The 18,235-nt window shown below is 36.1% G+C and overlaps 1 protein-coding gene across 8 annotated transcripts in view; it reads right to left on the bottom strand.

Moving 5' to 3' along the window:
• The window catches only part of LOC122800839 (uncharacterized threonine-rich GPI-anchored glycoprotein PJ4664.02-like), a 662,067-nt gene that overhangs the window by 528,242 nt on the left and 115,590 nt on the right, over positions 1 to 18,235 (bottom strand). For all 8 annotated transcript variants that reach the window (XM_044070146.1, XM_044070147.1, XM_044070150.1 and 5 more), the window contains exon 3: positions 15,367 to 15,432. In XM_044070146.1, coding sequence (XP_043926081.1) covers positions 15,367 to 15,432 — 66 coding nt within the window. The remainder of the gene's footprint in view (positions 1 to 15,366; positions 15,433 to 18,235) is intronic.

Genomic DNA, 18,235 nt, shown 5'->3' with positions numbered 1-18,235 from the left:
GTTGTACTGTCTTATTTATATCTCCTGCCATGGTCTTGATTTCATCAGTACTGTTTATAACATCATCCACAATTTCCCTAACTATTAATAATAATTTCTGACCTCCTTTTCTCTGTAATCTATAATTATATACCATCTTCCATAATACAGTTAATTTCCCTTTACATTCTCTTCTGAATTATTTTCATAAAAATCTTATAATCTGCATTGTTCAATATTATATGTCTCCAGTTTTCAATATTATTTTTATCTTCCCTTTTCCATATAACTTTAAGTATACCACTGCATAAATCTTTATACATAAACCTTCATTTAACCACCCATTTATAACTTTTAGGAAGCATTTTTTTCTACCACTCTGTAAAATTCTTATAAAATCTGTATCCTATTCCATGTGGTCCTGAAACTGACTGTAAATTAACATGTCTGAGTACCATAACTAATCCATATAAGGAAAACTCATTTTCCAATTCTTTATTTTCTTCTTCTTCTGTTAATTTTAACATGCTATTCTTTTTTGTACTTTCTTTCAATTTTAATTATTTTCTTTACATAATTTATAATAATATTCATAATTTGTTCCTGAGATCTTCTTACCTATCCTCTATCATCTTTCATTTTTCTCATTATAATAGTATTCTCTTTAAATATACTACTCAAATAAGCCGATGCCTCTTCTGTTTTACATTGTAAGTAATATCTCTGTTTAAATGTTACATCTTTAATGTTCTCATGATTCCATCCATAGATTCCTCGTTCTATTACATAATTTTCTCTATCATTCCTTTCCAAATCCGTTAAAGCATTTATACACATTGTTTTATAATATGTTTTTCCTAGTTTTCTTATATCTGATTGCCATTCTAAAAAGTTTTTTGTTATATTTTCTTAAAACGCTAGCCACCCTCAGACCAGCTTTTATAAAAAAAAAACTCTAGTGGAAATGTAATATTTCTATAATTGCATATATATTTTCTTTCCAATTTCATCCCATACTTTCTCATTTATTCTTTTTATTCCTTTTCCCGATCCATTACTTATTTTCATGTATCTCTATCCATATGGCTGAGTGATCAGAAAAGCCAAATGTCACCGTCTTAGCTGTAGTTAAACCTTGTGATATAATAAAATAATCTGTTTCAGTCTTATATACATAATGACTGTATGTCTCCAAAATATTATTCTTAATCTTTAAATTGCCTCATTTTATTAGCTCAATTTATTTACCATAATTTCCATTCTTCTTCTTTTTCAATTCCATCCACATCCATTTATTTTTCTATTTGTTCTGAATTCTTACCATGAATTTCCTTTGATTTTGACATTTTCTTTCTTCTGTTCACCTCTTACCACTTTCCTTGCAGTTTTCTCAACTGTCTCAGCATATGATTTTTTTCTGGCAATCTTCTTTTAAAATGGCTTCCAATTCCTCTGCTTGGATTTTGCCAATAATTTCACCCCATAGAACATCTTTTCCACTCTCTGGCTTGGTCTGCAACAGCAATTCACCCAAATTATCATAGTGCAATCCTCCTGACTGGAGGGATGCAATAAAGCATCCATCATTATTTTAAACATTTGTTTCCAATGAAACAAATGCATTTTGCTGAAATAGCCTCTGTGCTATCCACCATCTTAGATCTCCTTGAGTGTTGTTATCCCAACTGCTACAGCTCTAGGATTGGAATAAGCACTCCAATAAAGAGTAGGGGAAGTTTATTGATGCCCTAGCCAAATTTTCTTAGTGTATAAAATACAAAATTGGATCTCCTCTCAAAAGAGCCTCTAGCCTAATGGACTAAGCTGGTCAACAAAGAATAAATACAATATATATATATATATATATATATATATATATATATATATATATATATATATATATATATATATATATATATATAAACATTTTAAGTTTGTTATCACTTTAGAGCCATTTTGCCCCCTTTGAAGACTATCTATTACATAAGCAGCAAACATATTTACTGAGTAGACACATTTCAAAATAGAAAAAAAAAGGACAGTAAACAGTAGAGCATGACATATATATTTATAACACAATGCAACACCATGTTCAATGGAAATTTTTAAATGCCAGCATGAATGAACATTCATGAGTACCAATGCAGAGAGCTGCTAGTAGCAATTGTTATAAATGGCATACAATCCAGCCATGATTGGAATGGTGTAACTCTAGAGCATTTTAGACATAATCTTGTAGACACATTGTACATGACTTTGCCACACCAGAACTGGGAAAGCACAGGGACAGACATATTGTCCCATCTGAAAGGGATGACAACAGAGGTAGATGTAATCCATGGCCATGTGAGATAACACATTAGGAAGGAACTCCACAGACAGACCATAAATCTGTTCTCCAGAAAACAGGCATATCCTGCAAGGAGGACAACCACATGTCATATCAGAATGCAGTGCTGCATGCACATGCCATTACAAAGAATTTTAACAGAAAGCTATAATACATTACAGGTTTTATAATCAGATTGCAACTATTTCCAATGACAACAGTATAACAGTGAACAGCACAACACACATATTAGAAAGATAACTTTCTACAAGTATAAACTTTATTCAGCTATAGACAAGAACAGCCTGATCTGTGAATCCTCTCCTGTAGACACAAGACTCCTATGATTTTTGCAGCAGCTATATAGTGCAGGACCAGTAAAGCCTGGCCAAGATGTGCCAGCTGCATTTGGTGGAACAGCAGGGGGAGTTGTTACTGGAGATGTACTTATGGACATGCAGCAACATTCTGGCATCTTTCCTTATGCAGAGAAGGACAATAACATAGGAGACAGAGATCCCTGCATCAACAGTAGACATGGAATTAGGTCACTGGGTATAGGATACTAAGTACCCATTAAAATGTTGACCAGGATATTATAGTACTGCCATAGAGAGTGGAACCTTGCATCTTTGCTGGGCTGTTAGGCTCATATAACATTAGTCAGATGATGCCAGATATGCTGTTTTAACACACCATCAGCTGTCTCACCTCCTACATATCCATTTGTGTCCAAGATGATTACACAAACACATATGGACAACCTGCATGCATGGGCACTGGGGTATCATTAGCTTGACTTTATCATCCACATCCCCACTGAATCATTACTATAGTACTACAGCTGCACCGTAAAAAATCATATTGCAGTATAGTATATGGTATCTCAGCCCTCTGCAGTACCATTATGCATACACCACAGCTATGTAGAAGTACTACAACATCAAAATATTTCATCCACACAGAATTATTGTGACCACTATTCACTGTTTTGAATGGTCATTTGTTATAGTTGGGAGGGTGGCCTAATGGTTAAGGTGTTTGCCTTACAAGCACAAAGTGCTGGGTTTGAATCTCACAAGAGATAATTGGCTAGGCTTAAAATGGCTCACAAGGGCAGTTAGCCTAGTAATAACCTATGAACCTATAATGCATTGCACATACTGTCCTTTGTATATTTTTGCTAACAGTGTCTTACATGTACATTTTGTATTTTATGTTTTTTTTCCTCGTGACTGAGAATGAAATAGGTTCATTAGAATCTGTGTTCTACCCAGTCAATGAATTTTAAATAAAGCAAATAAACCATGCTGTACCTATGCAGAGACACATACCTGTCTGCAAAACCTGTTGAAACATGACAAGACTTCCTCCCATGAGAAAGTTACTTCTAAGCTATGTGATAATGTACTGTGGAATCAAAGAAAAGGATAATGAAAATGTGAAGGTGATGCAAAAATTGGGAAAGCTTTTAAAATCTGTGAGAAGAAGCTAACAGGAAGAAAACAGAGCCTAGCAACTGCTACAGAGGCTTATTTAAAAGCAGCACAGATAGTACCTCCATGATGACAAACTAATAAAAATAAACACACTTCCTGGCTAATGATGTTGTACCTGATGGTGTTTCTTCAGTGGATGTTCTTAAATGTGTTATCTCTGTAACTATTAATAAATAAAATGTGTTCATTATGTTTTATCCCCCTTTGCATTATATCTTTGTCTTCATGTATATCAAACAAAAGAAAATAATGCTCTCAGATTTTTGCACTTTTATATTCTTTACGTAACTATCTGGGAAGATCAAAGCTGTAGACAATCATTAAAAGGCTAAAAGTCACAACATTCTAACTCTGCATTTTTCTATTCCTAAGGTTATATTCTGCCTAGAAAACAATCCATAAATACCAGATATAAATAATTGAAGGCCTATTATAGTTGAGTATTTTTCCAACTTTGTCAGTACACTCCATGTTGTGCTATGAGGGATTCCAGTGAAACTACACAGGATTTGGTCTCCACGGTACAAATCTGTATTTCCCAGTTGCGTTTAAAAAGAATTAGCAAGACAAAGTGTTTGCTGCCCTGCCTTTCCCTTACAACAGTGATAATTTAAACGATGCACTGTTGACTGGTTTCTTTATTAAAATATAGTATAAGTTGCAGAAAAGAGAACACCTGCAATGTCATGAAAGTTGACACCCCTTCCAGATACTGAGTGAATAGAGGCTTATACTATCTTTTGATTTCTTACTCTTTAGAACAACAAGTTAACTGAAACTTTCTAGAGGAGATGAATGACAGTGGAATGGTTTCAGTGCTAAAATTAGTAAGGAGCACAGGTCAAATAAATTCACTAGATATAATCTGGCTTCATTCTACAATGAGATTCTAAAAATATGCTTTATTCTTTCCAAATGCCATTAAAGGTGGATTAGAAAAGTACCCTTAATGCGAATGATATTACAAAAAAATCCCTTTTTGATGACACATTGTATTCTATGAAACACAAAACCTAGTCTATAAACAAAAGCATAGAACTAAGACCATACTATCCGGTCATATGGGAAACACTAAAATAAAAGTAAACATACTGCAGTGGTGACATTTTGGCTGCATCATTCATTCAGATAAGATTTTTATTTCTTCTCTGTTCATAGTAATCCTATAATTAAACCATTTTTTATTGCTTAAAAAAGTATGTGTATATTTTGGCTCATAACCACCTTGTCCTTTATAGTATTCACATTACTCCACACAATCAATTTCTCTCATCACCAACCAAGCAATGACGACTCATCTCAGTCACTTGTCATAGATCATACTGAATAAACAGTCTTAATTTGACTATTTAGTGGTTTGAGGTGGGGTTACATCAAGGATCAGCTCTGAGCCCTTTCTTATTTGCAATGGTGATGGACAGGTTGACAGACGAGATCAGACAGGAGTCCCCGTGGACTATGATGTTTGCAGATGACATTGTGATATCTAGTGAGAGTAGGAAACAGGTTGAGGAGACCCTGGAGAGGTGGAGATATGCTCTAGAGAGGAGAGGAATGAAGGTCAGCAGGACTAAAACAGAATATATGTGTGTGAATGAAAGGGAAGATAGAGGAATGGTGAGGATGCAGGGAGTAGAGGTGGATGAGTTTAAATACTTGGGATCAATAGTTCAGAGTAACGGTTAGTGTGGAAGAAAGTTGAAGAAGAGAGTACAGGCAGGATGGTGTGGGTGGAGAAGAGTGTCAGGAGTGATTTGTGACAGATGAGTACCAGTAAAAGTGAAAGGGAATGTCTACAAGAGGGTAGTGAGACCAGCTATGTTATATGGGTTGTAGACAGTGGCGTTGACAAAAAGGCAGGAGTCAGAGCTTGACGTGGCAGAGTTGAAGATGTTAAGATTTGCACTGGGTGTGACAAGGATGGACAGGATTAGGAATAAGTATATTAGAGGGTCAGCCCAGGTTGGAAGGTTTGGAGACAAAGCCAGAGAGGCAAGATTACATTGGTTTGGACATGTGCTGAAAGGGGATGCAGAGTATATTGGGAAAAAAGATGCTAAGGATGAAGCTGCCAGGTAACAGGAAAAGAGGAAGGCCTAAGATAAGGTTTATGGATGTGGTGAGAGAGGACATGCAGGTGGTTGGTGTGATAGAGCAAGATGCATAGGACAGAAAGAAATGGAAACAGTTGATCTGCTGTGGCGACCCCTAACAGGAGCAGCTGGAAGAAGAAGAAGAAGTTTACCTTTTACACGTTATCCAAAAAGGGAAAATGTGACTGTGGGAAGTAGATTCCCCATGAAGTTAGACACAATAAGTGGCTTTTTTTTTTTTGCTTGGGTGCTATGCATGACCATACACAGTGTGAAATCTGTCATACGTTTGCTCCTAAGACTCTCCACAGTCATTTCCCATTACCATCAAAACCAGCATTTGAAACTCTTGACTCAGGGTTTTATGGCCTTCAAATCCTCCCACCCTGATGCTCAGCTGCTGTTGAAGAAAAAAGCTAAGAAGGTGCATATTAAATGTGTTGCTGTGCAGCTTCTCTCCAGACATTAGGTTGGATGAAGGACTGACCAGTGCCTATGTCAGCTGCCTTTGTTGCAACCCAGTTAGAGGATGACAAGGAGCTGCCTACTCACATGTCTTCTGAGGCTGTGCCTCTGTGTGCTATGGATGTGTAGTGAGAACCATGGCTGTTTATCATAGACAGGCTTAGGGGCTCACCAGATACTTGTTAGGAAAGAGGTGCCTGGTACCTCACTGAATCTAGACAGGGGTCTGAACTTCCAGATAGACTAATTAAAGCTAATGTTCCATTAAAAATTTTAAACAAAAAAGAGAAGACTAGGTGTATAGGTCCCTGTGGCTAAGGATCCTCACCTGGCCCTCTACACCTTCACAGTATAAAAGGTGAATTTAGACTCTGGAAAGGAGTCCTTGGCCTACTTTTCTCAGGTCCACTGTCCTCTTACATTGGGGTGTGAAGAGGAAGAGTCACGCTCTCCTGATTTCTCTTATGGAAGAGTTACCATTGGTGATACCGTACTTCATATGATGGAGATTTTAAGTGGTATTTTTCCCAAGTGTCTGACATCCAGAAAAGGTATTACAAATTAATTCAAATAGATTATTGTGGGCCTTCTCAGTCACTCCAGGTTTGGTTGCCCTTTTGGATACCTTTTCTTGGGCTTCAAGTCCCTGCTACCCAACCTCCTGCACCTAAAAAATCTGATAACTTCTATAAAGTCCCAGAGGCTCAGATACTTTTGCTTAAAAACATACTGATAAGCCATCTAAGTTACTGTCTTTCTCCAAGCTATTAATGTCAGATAAGGACATTTGTGTCATGGCCAGGTATGGGAAAAACGTAGACACTTCTGCTAGCTTAGCTTTATGAGTCATTAACTACTAAACCCATATGACCATATACGTTCTGCCTCTTCTGTCTGAGATTGAGGGCAGTCTGACTTTTATGCCTGATTCTGAGTTAAAATCTTCTGTTTTTCCCTTTTTAGTCCTGTGTCTCAGGTATCTTGTTATTCTATTAAATGCAGTTGTAATGTAGCTAATGCTTCTTGTAGGGCATCTGCAACAGTATGTGCAATGAGGAGTTGTTCTTGATAGAGTCTACAGGCTCACCTTAAATACAAGGCTACATTGGTTGATTATCCTTTAGACAACCAGAATTTTTTGGCACTGTAACTGCTGACCTTTTTAAGACCCTATAGGATAAGGGTAAAGTTATACAGGATCTAAAACAAATATTTGTATCCCCTGTCCCTTTGTTTCAGAGAAATTATCCCTCAAAGCCAACTTTTGTACACAGACAATCCAGACAGCCTTCTCATTGCAAACCAGCCTCCAACAGAGCTTTTCCTGATTAGCTTTCCCAGGGCTATGGAACAAAAGCCTTCTTTTCCTAACAAATCTTCTTCTATTTGACATTCAGCATCATCTATCTCTTGGCCAGATTCCTCTTTCCCTTAGGTTAACTCTGTTTTTTTCCAGATTGGTAACAGATAAGAACAGCGACGTGGGGTGCTTCCATGTTTCAAAATAGTTACTTTATGCTTTGGAAGGCCCTTCCTCCCTTCCCAGGCCTTTCCTAGCATTCTCCTTACAAGAACCCTCATTTTCATTTGGCTCTCTAAGATGTTTTTGGCCCAGGGAACCTTCCAACCTGTTGCCCCTTCTCAGCATGGCACAGGTTTGTACTACAGGATATTTCTGGATACGAGGTAGGAGGGGACCTGGAGGCCCATTTGTATCTTTCTTTCCTCAACAACTTTCTAAAAGTACCTTCCTTCAGGACCTTGTCTTCCCAGATGCCTTTTCCTCTGTTGTACTCTCAAGCTTTTCTGGTATCCCTAGATTTGGGGGATGCTTACCTCCAAATCCATCTTTACCCACTTTTCAGTAAGTTTTTATGTTTCGGTTTCTTCCTCACATTTTCAGTTCTCTGCTTTGTTTTTTGGAATTTTTACAGAAGAAAAAGTCTTTACCAGATAGGCCTTTGGACAACTTATTGGTTCAGGCCCCTACTCAGCAGCTTCTGCTTCAAAACTTCCACTTTACTTAGGATCTTCTTCGCAGAGTGGTATAAATCATAAATCTCAAAATGTCTGTGTTGACCCCATCTCGCGATCAAGCCTATCTGGGTACTAGTTTTACAGTATTTTTGTTTTTAATGTCATGGATTTTATCCTTTTAAGGTACAGGAGTTAATTTCTTTTACTCTTTGGTATTCTGTGGTATACAGAGAATTGATATACAAGAACAATATTTTTAGTGTGGTTGGTATGTGTAATTTTATCACTGAGGTAGTTTTTCTACAGTTTAATTAACATTGTCTCCTGGATCATCTGATTTGCATTTAACTGCATTTTTGCATTTATTGAAGTCTACTACCACAGTATTTCACATGCTGCAGTCAAAGCTAGGTCACTTCTGTTTTACTATCCATACAAGCGTTCTACATTGACGATCTTTGGGAATTCAGTGACATGGACCTGATCTGTTTTGACCAGATAGCTTTTATTTTCTGATACTGGTTAAGATTTCTTTAACACTCATTTTCCTTTTGTATGCAAGAATGTTTATTAATACCACCTTTGCATGGTTTAGGAGTTTGTCAATTGGGTCATATTAATAAAGTAGCAAATTTGAACATTTCTTGTTAAAAAGAGTTTACTGAAACTGTTATTTCGTAATGTCTTACTAGGTAACTTCTAAAGACAAATCTCATATTATGGCCAGGAAAGGTGGGAGAGGGGGGTGTGAAGGCAGTCCTGCGTGTTGGGTATTATTGGGTTGTTTACCCTCCTTTTTGCATCACCCCCCCTTCCCTAGCCATTAAACCGTCATGATGTGTTTATCAGTTGAACAGTGCTAATGCTGCACCCATAAATGAAATTATTCCAGAGGCTTCAAAGGATTGGGTCATGTCTCATTAAGGGACCTAAATGTTTCTTGGCTACATATGATGGTGTCTATTTCAGCAGAGAGGACCTGATTCTTCTCAATTCCCCCTTCCTCAGTTTTCCTGAGAGGGCAGTCACAGCTAAGTCTCGTCTCCCCTTTTTGGATCCCACCCCATTTCTTTCTTTGACCATTGGACTTGCACAATGGGTGAGGGAGTGAGCAATTTTAATGCTGCCTTGGGGTAACAGAAGCAAGATGGATGAGTGCTTGGTATGCTACCTGGTACAGGCTGTCTGGAAGAGGGTTTCAGTTTGTAATAATCATTGCAGTAAGTTGTTTATGTTGGTGATAGATGAACATTCAATTGTGTCATAAGTGTTTGCAGTGGCTATGCTGGCCTGGTGTCTATTTTTATGGGGAGTGGAGTTTGGATAAAATTATTTATTAGCACATTTACTCCTTCATGCATTATGGTACAATGTTTCAATAACAGGTAAACAAGTTCCTCATGTGTCAAACTAAAATGCTGCTTTTTTCATGTTGTTTTCCATGCACTCCACAGCCTTAAATCAGATGTTTATCCAGATGGTCAAGTTGTTCTGAACCATGATATGAAGGACTGTGGGCCTAAAATTAAACATTTCAACAAGTTATTCAGAACACAGGGCTAAAAAAAAGAATTCCAAACCACACAGCAGTCCACAGTTTCATGTAAGAGAGCAAGGCAGTTTAAGGGTCAGTACATGTCAAATCAGCAAGTAGAAATATGACCTAACATGAAGAGATCATAAGGGTTTACATAACCTAGGAGGATAATTTAATTAGTAGCAGTGTGTGACCTGTCTGCAGCAGTGCTTATCTTTATTTCTCAAAATCCCTGCCTAACTACCAAGTCTCTCTTTTGTTGCCTCATTATCCCATAACATTCCCCCATTCCTTTTCCTCAGTTGTGAGAAACAGGTACTGTTTAGTAAAATCTTATACAGCAGGTATCATGAATAGTTTATTCTATAAGCCCCTAACACTTCCTGATCACGACATACTCCTGCAGAAAGAGTGACGTGCAATAATTATATATGCAATCATGTTTCTATGTATCACATCCCTGGCTAAAGTGCTATCTTCTGTAACACAATCCACAGATGTCACATTCCTCATAAGGGATCTAACAGCAGTCCTTCCCCTGGAAAATTAAGCTAGTGTCACTCTTATTTCTCTATGAAAATTACTCTATTGCTTGAACTGATGTTCACACTTGGGTTGTGTAAGGTGAGTCAAAGCTTTATCTCACTACAGCATGCCGCTTTCCAGCACTGGGACAATATAGATGTATCATGAAGTCGTCAGAGTCAGTGGGACTTTGAGCAGTGATATGCTGGCAGAAATACAGCCCTTAGAGTATGAACATATGCAATGACTTACCTGCGTATATGTCCTGTGGCTAAGAAAAAACAAAGTAAATCATTCATGAAATAATGTCTACATCTATATCTATATCTATATCTATATCTACATCTATATCTATATCTATATCTATATCTATATCTATATCTACATCTACATCTATATCTATATTTATATCTATATCTATATCTATATCTATGTCTATATCTATATCTATATCTATATCTGTATCTATATCGATATCTATATATATGTCTATATCTATATCTATATCTACATCTATATCTATATCTATATCTACATCTACATCTATATCTATATCTATATCTATATTTATATCTATATCTATATCTATATCTATATCTATATCTATATCTACATCTATATCTATATCTATATCTATATCTATATCTATAGCTATATGCATCTATGTCAATACTTATACATCTGTAAATCTATGCCTGTATTTATTTATAAAGCTCTATCTATCTATTTGTCTATCTCTGTATCTATCTAATTATCTATCTCAAATCTGATCTCCAGGAGTACATCTCAACGTCTAAGCAAAAAAACTCTGGACAAAGACAAAAATAATGGGGAGACAAGGATACAAAAATAGAGACATATTTTAAATATTGTTTTTATAACCTTAGGAAGCTGCTAGAATAAAAGGGTTTTGTATTAGCATGCATTTTCTGAAGGATACAAAGTCTGAAACTCAAATACTTGTCATTATTTACTGACTTCAATCTCCAGTGGTTTCCCAGAAATGTACAGATTTTATGAGGAACAAACCAAAAATCTGAGGCAAAAATCTGGATCTTCTGTGAAAATCTGGATAGTTGAGAGGTATGTCTCCAAGTTAAGCATGCAAACAGCAACTAATAGCTATATAAAATTAGGCAACTTTTACAATCTTAAAACGTTCTAAAAAGATAGTGTCTTATCAATCACTGAATCCACCTTACTAATTCCTTCACTTACAAACTTGGCTGAGTTGATAAATCAGCAAAGGAGAATCACAAAAAATGGAGGAAAAACATTACACCAGCTTTCTTTCTAATAGCATCACTCACTGTAATTCAGCTTTAACTCCTCTCTTCTGTTGCCTTCAGCCTTCCCAGAATTAAAATGTCCTGCCTGTACTCAATGGCAATCACCTGTTTAATAACAAAACACCAGCTAGGCTGTTTCCTGGTCCGTATGAAACATGACAGATCAGAACTCCTTCTCACCCTGTTCAGTCACAGTCTACTAGACATGTACTGAAACCTAGAAAACAGTGTAAGTACTTATTTTACACAAGGGAGGTCCCATCACAGACCTGTCATCTATAACCCCATCAAAGTAACTTATGACACAAAAAGAAATCTAATTTGTTAATGCATCACATATACTAAGCACCTTGGTTAACACCTTCAAGGAGTTAAATAAAACATCAAAATCCCTACATTCTCAGTAAGCAAGAAGTGACCACAATATGATAGAAAACAATAAACCAATTAAAATCACAGTACGTTTTTAAAATGACATTCATTATATAACACTTACATCCCTTCATGAGTTTAAAATTGATGAAATATATAAAATTAAACAGGATGGATGAAGAGAGGAAACAATATTTATTTTACAGTTTGATACTTTCACATCTGAAGAGTTAAATCATAAACATCTTAAGAAAGGAACCTGGAGAATCTAAAAGTATATTGCAGCATAAGTAAGACTTATTGGCATGGCAGATACTCTCCTCAAAGAAACCCTCATCTCTGCAACAAACTTCCACTTTTTGTAAAACAAAGCATGTTCCGAACATTTTCACATCTAACAGACAAATTAAGGGGAAATCAAAAACAATCCCCCTGGCCTACTTCCCTGTACCTCATAGTGTGGTAGTAGGGTTGCAATGGCTAGTCTTTAAAAGGCTTAACTGCTCAAATAGCTACTTATGAACCTATTAACCTCTTCAATTTCACTTCCATACTGCTTTTTCATGAAGATGAGCAGATTTATAACAGAATTTATAGATTTTTTTCCAGGACACATCAACAGAATCCACCACTGTTAAACCTATATAGTCTGCACTGACTTGAAGTCATCCCTCATCTTTCTGCCACTTAGGTATGCCTTGCTCACAAACTGATATATTCCAACAACTGTTCCTCAAATATATATAAAAAACATATACACCTCCAGGCTGGTCAAACAGTATGATACACAGGAGACACTCCAGGTACAGTTAACAACTGACATGACTGTTATTTAAATCATAGCTAGCTATAGGCTCCCAACTTTGATTCAAGATGCCCACTACACCTATCTGGACCTCTTTAAATCTATCAAGATTCGACCCTTTACCCTGATCTTGGGTGGCATTAACTATCCAGCCATAGATTGGAAAAACTACTTATGCTAAAATACAAATGCCCAGAGATTCTTTGATTTCGACAATGCAAATGCCTTGGACCAGCTGGTCAACACCAACAAAAAAGGTGAAAATATCTTGGACTTGCTATTAACCAATATGAGTAACCACTGCAGCATGCCTACAGTGTCAGCATCCCTGGCTAATAGCAAACTGACTTTTGATCACCATATTGCCTCCATTGTACATAAAGCTTTCTACATGGTCCACCTCATTAGTAAGGGTATCTCATCCAGGGACAAGGGAATCATAACATCCCTGTAATCCTCCCTTATAGGACCCATTATTGAGTACAATGTCCCCTTCAGCATGTACCTCACAAACTAAATGCAGCAGCTGCAAAAAACACAGAGATGCTTCACCAGGAGAATCCAGGGCCTCAAACATCTACCCTACACAGATAGGCTAAAGGCCCTGCTCTCTACTCAGTCTCATGCAGACTTCTCAGATGTGACCTCTGTCTGGCATACAAAGCAATATCAGACCCCACCATGATGGGACTGCTGCATATCTGCAAGTCAAGCTCCACTCGAGTAACCTACACACACAACCTCAACCTGATCTGTGACATTGATAGGACTTGTTGACGTGACAGATTTGTGTGCCAGAGACTCCCCCTTTTGTGGAATACACTCCCTCTCCATGTCAAGCAGAAAACCTCATTAACCTTTTTTAACAACAACCTGGATAACTGGATGGGGAACAGAAAATACATACCTGGCATTCCACCTGTGTCCCTGCTGGAGTGTGGCATTGTGTGCTGACTTGACAGAACATGGGCTAAATTCTGGGCTAGGCTTGTAAAGTCCTCAGGGCCAATAGCCTAGTAACTTTCTATGATCCTATTATCCTATGCTTTGCAAGCTTATCTCTCTGAAATATGAGAATCTGAAATGTTGGTCTGTCATGTAATGCTCTATTTCTAAGTCACTGAACAAGTATGGAGTTACCAAGTTTCCCATTGCAACTTGGAAAACATGGAATAAACTGTCATCCATTGCATTCTATATTCCCAACCAGAATTTTTCAGGATCCTCCTTAAACAGCTCTTACAAAACTAGATTAATGAGTGTGATATGATGACATCATTACAGCTAACATCCTCCCAACCACTATGCATTATCATCTAATTACATTATACTATCAGTCTGTAGGGTGCCGCAGTTTATGTCAAGATCTGTTTCTTTAAATTTCTGTTTTGTTATATAATACCAAAGTTATATTTTTAATTGCTGCAAACTATTGACACATTGTTGGTCAGAGTCTTTTAACCATAAAAGTAAATGGTTTTGTCCTATTCACTCACACTGTTAAGGTTGTGTTGTATGTAATTTGCATAGATCAGCAAGTATTAGGGCAAAGGGAATTTATCATTTTTCTCACAGTAATGTCATCTCAGAGTTGATTTATAGTTGCAAGAATCTCTTACCCATAACAATTTTTTTTTCTGTATTTGATAGGTTTGATGGAACTCTTTAAGTTCTATTGTTTGTGAATAATGATATTAGTTCTCAATGTAAATGGACATACATGTATAGATGAGTACAATAATAACATATTTTTTATGATAAGTAATTTGTCAAATAAAATTTCTTCATATTTTACTATGCCCAGAAACAGTCCTACTGTCATGTATAACATAATGCAGAATTCTATTTATTATATACCAAACAATGAATTTGCTCTTTTTCTCATCACAACCTTTAATTCATATGTTTTCATGTTATTACTTAAGCCATGCTCATAACAATGTGTTGACCTAATTTATCTAACTAACCTAGTGCTGTTTTTTATATTGTAAAATCAGTCATTACCATTTTATGTGAGGGCCATCTTGTTGATAGCTTATTCATTGTCAAAAACTGGTTAACTGATGTGTCTTGTGTCTGTTCATAGACTGTGCACACTCGTTGAATGCACTTTTGTCGACAATGTCCCAGAGTACAGTGCGCTGCATGTGCCTGTGTAGAAGTGACATACATGCATAGTACAGTTCACGGCTGTTGATACTGCTGTGGGGTGTGCAGAGCTATATTATGGAACAATATAGCACAAGGAATCATACCTGCCCAGAGTGGCAGACATCATCCAATGTCTTACAAAAGTGATGTACACGTTTTGGCTCTATAAAGTCACTTTACCCTGATGCATGTTTTTAGCTAAAGACTATGACATTCACATTTTGAAGATAAAGAAAATATGAAAACAGTTTTATTTTATATTTATTAAATATTTTGTATGTATATTTTGTAGACAAGATACAGTCTAAGGAGCACCTTCAACATGATGAAATATCGAATACTTACTTGGTGTTGCTGTTGTACCTGATGATGGTTCTTCAGTGGTTGACGTCAAGCTTGTTGTTGTAACAACTGTTAAAAAAGCAGTAATAGTTATCACTAGCTATTTTACCTATTAACTGCTCATAATGTCTTTATTTTGATTATTTCGTGTACTTCAAATTTTAAAGAGAGATCAGTGCTCTCAGAGTTTTCATTTCCTGACCAGTAGACATAAAAATCATGTTACAGATCAAGGCTAAAAACGTAATATGCCAAGTTAGAAAAAAAAGCAGAAAATTATGCAATAATTGAAGGAGAGCAGCATTTTAAACATAGCATTTCTTATTCCAAGAATGTATTATCAGTGTGTCATGAGAATAAAGCCAAACGTGTTTGCTTCTCTATTTCAGTGACATTATATTGCTGTTCATCTTCCTCAGTCCACTCTCTGCTTCAGTTGCATAAAATGTTAGGAAACTTTATTTAGGAATTAGTGATTTGGCTTTTTAAATATCACAACCCAACTCACTTAAAGATTTCTTTCCTATGAAGAATCTGTAAAGCAGGGTGTTTGTAGTCCTGCAATACATTCCTGCTGCCTTTCTTTCCCAATGTGACCATACATCTCTTGAGTGTGTGTGTGTACACAGATCTTATAATGTGTAGACATTTATATATTGAAGAGCAGGCGGTGTTGGAATATCAGGAAATATGACACCTCTCTCTGTCAAAGAATGAATAATTACATTTCATCTGACTAGTTTGAAACCTATACAAAGCAATTTAAGCAGTGTTTGAAGAAGCAAAATAAGTGCTTTACTACCACTCTAGGTGAATTGTCCAAATGTATCAAAAACACCACCAGCACCAGTAAAATGAATGAATACCACATTGTGAATACTTTTCCAGTGTTTGAATCAAAACAGCAACAATTCCATTATCTCCAAAGTGCCAAACTGATAAACAGTTTCAGCTCTTATTTATCCTTTGTATGTTTAAAAAAGCCACCCCACCAATTTAAATGATACTCCAAAAACTGTGTCATTTTCTAGGGAACATGGAGTCCAAGTGCTTTGTATGAATTTCAAAACATAGCAAAAACACTAGAAGATGTAGCAATAGCTACACTTTCTGGCCATATGTGATACTACATATTAATATTAAATTGCAATGACATGGATATATTATTAATGTAACTGTTACCACTGTTAACAGGGCAGGGTTGTTTTCAGCACCTTATAATGTGTTGCTTTAATATAAACATGAATATATGTGTGTATATCTATCTGTCTATATATATATATATATATATATATATATATATATATATATATATATATATATATATATATATATATATATATATATATATATATATATATATTTATATAGCGAGAGAGAGAGAAAGAGATACACAATAACCTGATGAAGTTTTGACAAAGCTCTGTTAGAAGTTAAAGTGCTAATTTATTTATTTATTTTTCAATAAAGAAGTATCAGTTTCTAAACAAGGTATAAGAATTTGATTACTTTGAAGTCTACAGTTCTTGATTCTGTTTTCCTTGTTTTATGGATGTTCAGCCAGGGACTATGGTGCTCAAGAGGTATGTTTTTTCCTGTGGTTTAATGTTTCTATTTAAGGATGGGAGACATCTACTTTATTACCTAAGGCAGGAAAACTAGTGAACCTCACTACAAGGATCTGTTTATATATGCACATATATGGAAAAATTCTGACAGAAGTGGTGCTACTTTGTGGGAGATCATGGGACAGTGGGAAATGGCAGGAGTTGAAGGGGTGAAGCCTCAAAATGGAGGTTGCAAGGGGATTGCCCTTGTAAAAAACATGACTTTTTTTTTCATTTTTTGAGTTACAACCTATTGGATTGATTATAATTCACAGTGGGGTGGGGGTTCAGCCTCAACATGAAGGTCACAGAGGGATTACCCCCTAAAAAACATGACTTTTTTCATTGTTTAAGAAACTATTGGATGGATGTTTTGCCAGTCACTGTTTTTCTACTTCCATATTTTGAAAGACATTTATATATATATATATATATATATATATATATATATATATATATATATATATAATAGGTTCATATATTCGCAAGTATAGTAAACTCTCAGGTGACTGGCACACCATGGGGAATGGTAGATGCCGGATAACTGTAGTTTTTGGTTGCTTGAGAATTACTAATAAAAATAGGCCTGACTAATATTGTATCCTATACTATTTGTTTGGTTTGACTTGTTCTCAGGTTGGGGAAAGAGGGAATTTATTCCTATCTTCCTTTTTAAAACTCTAAAAACATAAGGTATGTTTCAGTGGGGAAGGGGGCAGAAAGTGCAACACATGAAAATTGTACTGTATTTCTTAGATTTTTTTTTTTCTGGTTGATTGAGAGTGCTGGTTTATTTATTTATTTATTTACTTATTTACATTTGATAACCAGGTAGTATCCGACTGGGCCAGAAGTCCATTTTCAGCAGAGACCCGGGGAGAAAAGCTGAAATGCTCCAAGGAAGATTACATAATTATACATTTTTACATATGGCAATTACAACAGGAGTTCAAATGCAAGTTCCTTGACATTATATCTAAAATCATATAACAATGGTAGTACAATAAGCTTATACTGTTCATACAGACAAAACAAAAATATATATTTGTTTTGTTTTATTTTTTTCAGGATAAAAATATCACAAACTGAAGCTAAGAAGACTCAAATGCCAAGAAATATTGACAATATTGACAATGGGTGGTAGAGAGAAGGAGGTTAGACAGTAAGGGGTTAAATTAGCCTGGTGGAGAACATGAGTGAAGCCTGTCTTTGGTGAAATATTCCTTTAGCGACTGTTTAAATGAATGTGTATTATTGATTGACAG

The sequence above is a fragment of the Protopterus annectens genome, chromosome 4.part1 (assembly GCF_019279795.1).
Source record: "Protopterus annectens isolate FY-2018-M chromosome 4.part1, PAN1.0, whole genome shotgun sequence".
Taxonomy (NCBI): Eukaryota; Metazoa; Chordata; order Ceratodontiformes; family Protopteridae; genus Protopterus; species Protopterus annectens.
Note: the sequence above shows the minus strand (reverse complement) of the source record. Positions and strands in the feature narration are given on the sequence as shown.